Source organism: Elephantulus edwardii, unplaced genomic scaffold, assembly GCF_000299155.1.
Source record: "Elephantulus edwardii isolate Elephantulus edwardi_28Jun2011 unplaced genomic scaffold, EleEdw1.0 scaffold00544, whole genome shotgun sequence".
NCBI lineage: Eukaryota > Metazoa > Chordata > Mammalia > Macroscelidea > Macroscelididae > Elephantulus > Elephantulus edwardii.
Genome location: NW_006400294.1, coordinates 143,526 through 146,811, shown reverse-complemented (window position 1 = coordinate 146,811; position 3,286 = coordinate 143,526). Strand labels below are relative to the sequence as shown.

At 38.8% G+C, this 3,286-nt stretch overlaps 1 protein-coding gene across 1 annotated transcript in view; it reads right to left on the bottom strand.

Annotated features, from left to right (window-relative positions):
- Nucleotides 1–3,286, bottom strand: part of NAALAD2 (N-acetylated alpha-linked acidic dipeptidase 2) — a 114,433-nt gene that overhangs the window by 100,825 nt on the left and 10,322 nt on the right. The window contains exon 3 of the mRNA XM_006903226.1: nucleotides 2,395–2,581. Within this exon, the coding sequence (XP_006903288.1) occupies nucleotides 2,395–2,581 (187 nt within the window). The remainder of the gene's footprint in view (nucleotides 1–2,394; nucleotides 2,582–3,286) is intronic.

The window sequence follows — 3,286 nt, the reverse complement described above, 5'->3', positions numbered from 1 at the left end:
TAGATTTGTCCCCTCCCAAGGCTCCCCCGCCCCCCGACCAGATATTACCCTCTTGGAAAAGTAAAAGAAAAGATTCTTTCATTATTTTACAAACCCTCCCCCAGATCCACTCCACCATGTAGCCATCGCTCTAGACTCCTGTCATGACAGAAATACCTAATCACATAAAACTAGATAGTATCTTAATTCAGACCTTCACCATCTTTTACTTGGACTGTTGCTTGAGGACTCCAACTTTGACTCCTTGTTTAGTCTAGGCCTAAGGCATTTCCACGGACTGAAGCTGAAGTGTAAACGACTTAGGTTAGTACTTAAGGATTTCTATTAACTGTCCCCAGAACACATATATGTATGTGCTATCTCTTGACATGTGCTAATTCATGTTCACAACACACAAGAGATTCAGAAAATCTTTAAGATCTCTGATAATACTGCTGTTGTTGTTATGTACCATCAAGTAAAAACTGAATCATAACTGACTCTCCAGGGAGATTTGGTAGTTATTGTTGTGTACCACTGTGTTGAAACCGATCCATAGCTGACCCACAGTGGGTTTTCAGAGGCAGTAAATCACACACAAAAATATTGTCCATCTTCTTTTCCTTGGAGAAGATAGTGCATTTGAACCACACGCCTTTGCTTTGTAGTTCAATTCCTTACTACTTTGGAGGCAAAAGTGACAAAGTTTGTCTCTCATATTATGGACATGTTGCTAGGAGAAGCTATTCCTTACAGGGAGACATCATGCTTGGAAAGGTGGAGGGTCAGAAGAAAAGAGGAAGACTCTCAATGAGATGGATTGACACAGTGATTGCAGCAATGGGTTCAAGTGTGTCTGAGTTGATAAGGATGGCATAGGATAGGAGAGGGCTGAGATGTATTGTTCAGAAGGTCATTATGAGTTACACTCAACTTTACAGCATCTAACAACAACAAGCCCCCAGAGCACTCTAGTGAAATTTTAGAGGCAGTCATTGCACAGGAGGAAAGTGTTCATCTTTCTCCTATGGTATAGCAAGGGGATTTGAACTGCACTCCTTCATACTGGCAGCACAAATCTGTACCAATAGACCACTAGATTTCCCTCTGAAAAGACTATAAACTAAAATATACCTTGATTTGCTAATGGCTTCAGTGCAGAGTGAATTTCTTCTTTCATTACTATTGTCTTTTCTTAATATGTAATTCCTGAAATTTTTCAGTGTCAATTTTATTTTGATACAGTGACTTTGTGCATCCCTCCCTCTATTGATGCTTCCTGGATCATTAAAAATTTTTGTCTATAGCATTTCTCAGTACTGCAATTCAAGGGGTGAATTTGATTTTCAGTCCTTTCACTTTGAGAAATATTGAGCAAGTTTTTGCTTTTTTATTCTCTGACTCTAGTTCTTTACACATTTCATTATAATACTTTGCTTAGTCTTTTCAAACAGCTGTTTGAAATCTTCTGTTTAGCTCTTTTACTTTGGCATCTCTTCCTTTAGTAAAAGCGTCTCAATGCTCTAGTGCAATTTTCATAAGTCTTTTCTGACATCCATTTTGGTTTTTTCGTTCTCCTCGGCTGTTGTGATCATCTTTTGCTCTTTTCAATGGATGGCAGTCATCTCACAACTCATCTGGTCTTCTTTCACTGGTGTTCAATGGCTCAAACTGTTCTTGGTAAGATTCTTAAACGTTTTATTGACTATACAAAGGCATTTAACATGTGGATCATAACAAACTATTGCAAATATTGAGAAGAATTGAAATTTTAGAACCCTTAATTGTGCTTGTACAAAATTTATACTTAGATCACAAAGCTGTTGGCCAAACAGAGCAAGGGAACATTGCATGGTTTAAAAGCAGAAAGGGTGTGCATATGAAATGTATCCTTTCCCCACATCTACTCAATATTTATATTGATCAAATAAAATATTTATATTGATCAAATAGTTAATAAAACTTGACTATATGAATAGGAATATGACATCAGGTTCAGAGGAAGGTTCATCAACAACTTGTTATGCAGATGACATAAACTTGCTTGCTGAAAATGAGGAGTACTTGAAATGTTCACTGCAGAAGATCACAGACTACAGCTTGCAATGTGAATTACATCTCCATATGAAAAAAAAACACCAAAGGTCATCACTACTGGGCCAATAGGCAACATCATAATAAATGGAGTATTGAATATTACATAAACTACCAGAAGAACAAATAGATACGTCTTGGAAACAAAGCAGCCAGCGCATTCCTTGGAGGCAAAGATGACAAACCTTCTTCTCTCACACTTTAGACATGTTACCAGGAGAGGCTATTCCTTGAAAAGGGACATCATTCTTTGAAATGTGAAAGATGGGAAGACCGTCAAAAAGATGTATTATATGATAAGTAACAACAATTTTGCATTACCTCAGTTCCATGTTCATCCACTATTGATATATAGTTGGCATTTGTCTCATTAGGATAAGATAAGAGAACATCATAAGGAACCAGTTTGGCTGTGTCCAGTCCAAACTTCTTCCATTGGCTTTGGATTTTCATGGCAAGCAGTAAATTTTGTTCTGTTCCTGCCAGGTGTGGTAGCTTTGTGAAAGAACTGAAATGAAAATACAAGTGGACATTAAAAACTACATTTAGATAATGTGGCTAAAAACTATACAGGGATTACTTAACCTTTAGGGATTAAGTTATTTCTCTATCAAAGAAAAAAGAACAAAATAGATAATAAAAGATGTTGTTGTTGTTATAGGCCATCGAGTCGCTTGCGACTCATAGTGACCCTAAGTACAACATCCCTAAACTCTGCTCTGTTCTGTGCCAATCGCACCATCCCCGACACACTCATCCTGATTACCCCAATCACTGAATCAATCCACCTAATAGGGGGCCTTCCCCTTCTGAGCTGTCCCTCCACCCTACCAAGCATGATGTCCTTCTCCAAGGACCTGTCCCTCCTTGCAATATGTCCAAAGTGTTTTAGACAGAGCCTTAGAATCCTTGCCTCCAAGGAGCAGCCTGGTTTGACCCTTTCCAGGATGAATCTGTTTGTTTTCCTAGAAGTCCATGGTGCCCTCAGTACTCTTCTCCAGCACCAAAGCTCAAAGGCATCAATTCTCCTTCTATCCTCCTTAGTCATTGTCCAACTCTCTGTTCCATAAAAAGTGATAGCAAAGACCATGGCCTGTATCAGACCCACCTTAGTCTCCAAAGAGACACCATTGCTCTTCAGTACTTTGGAGAGGTCCCTAACAGCAGACTTTCCCATTGCAATATGTCTTTTAATTTCCTGGCTGCTGGTGCC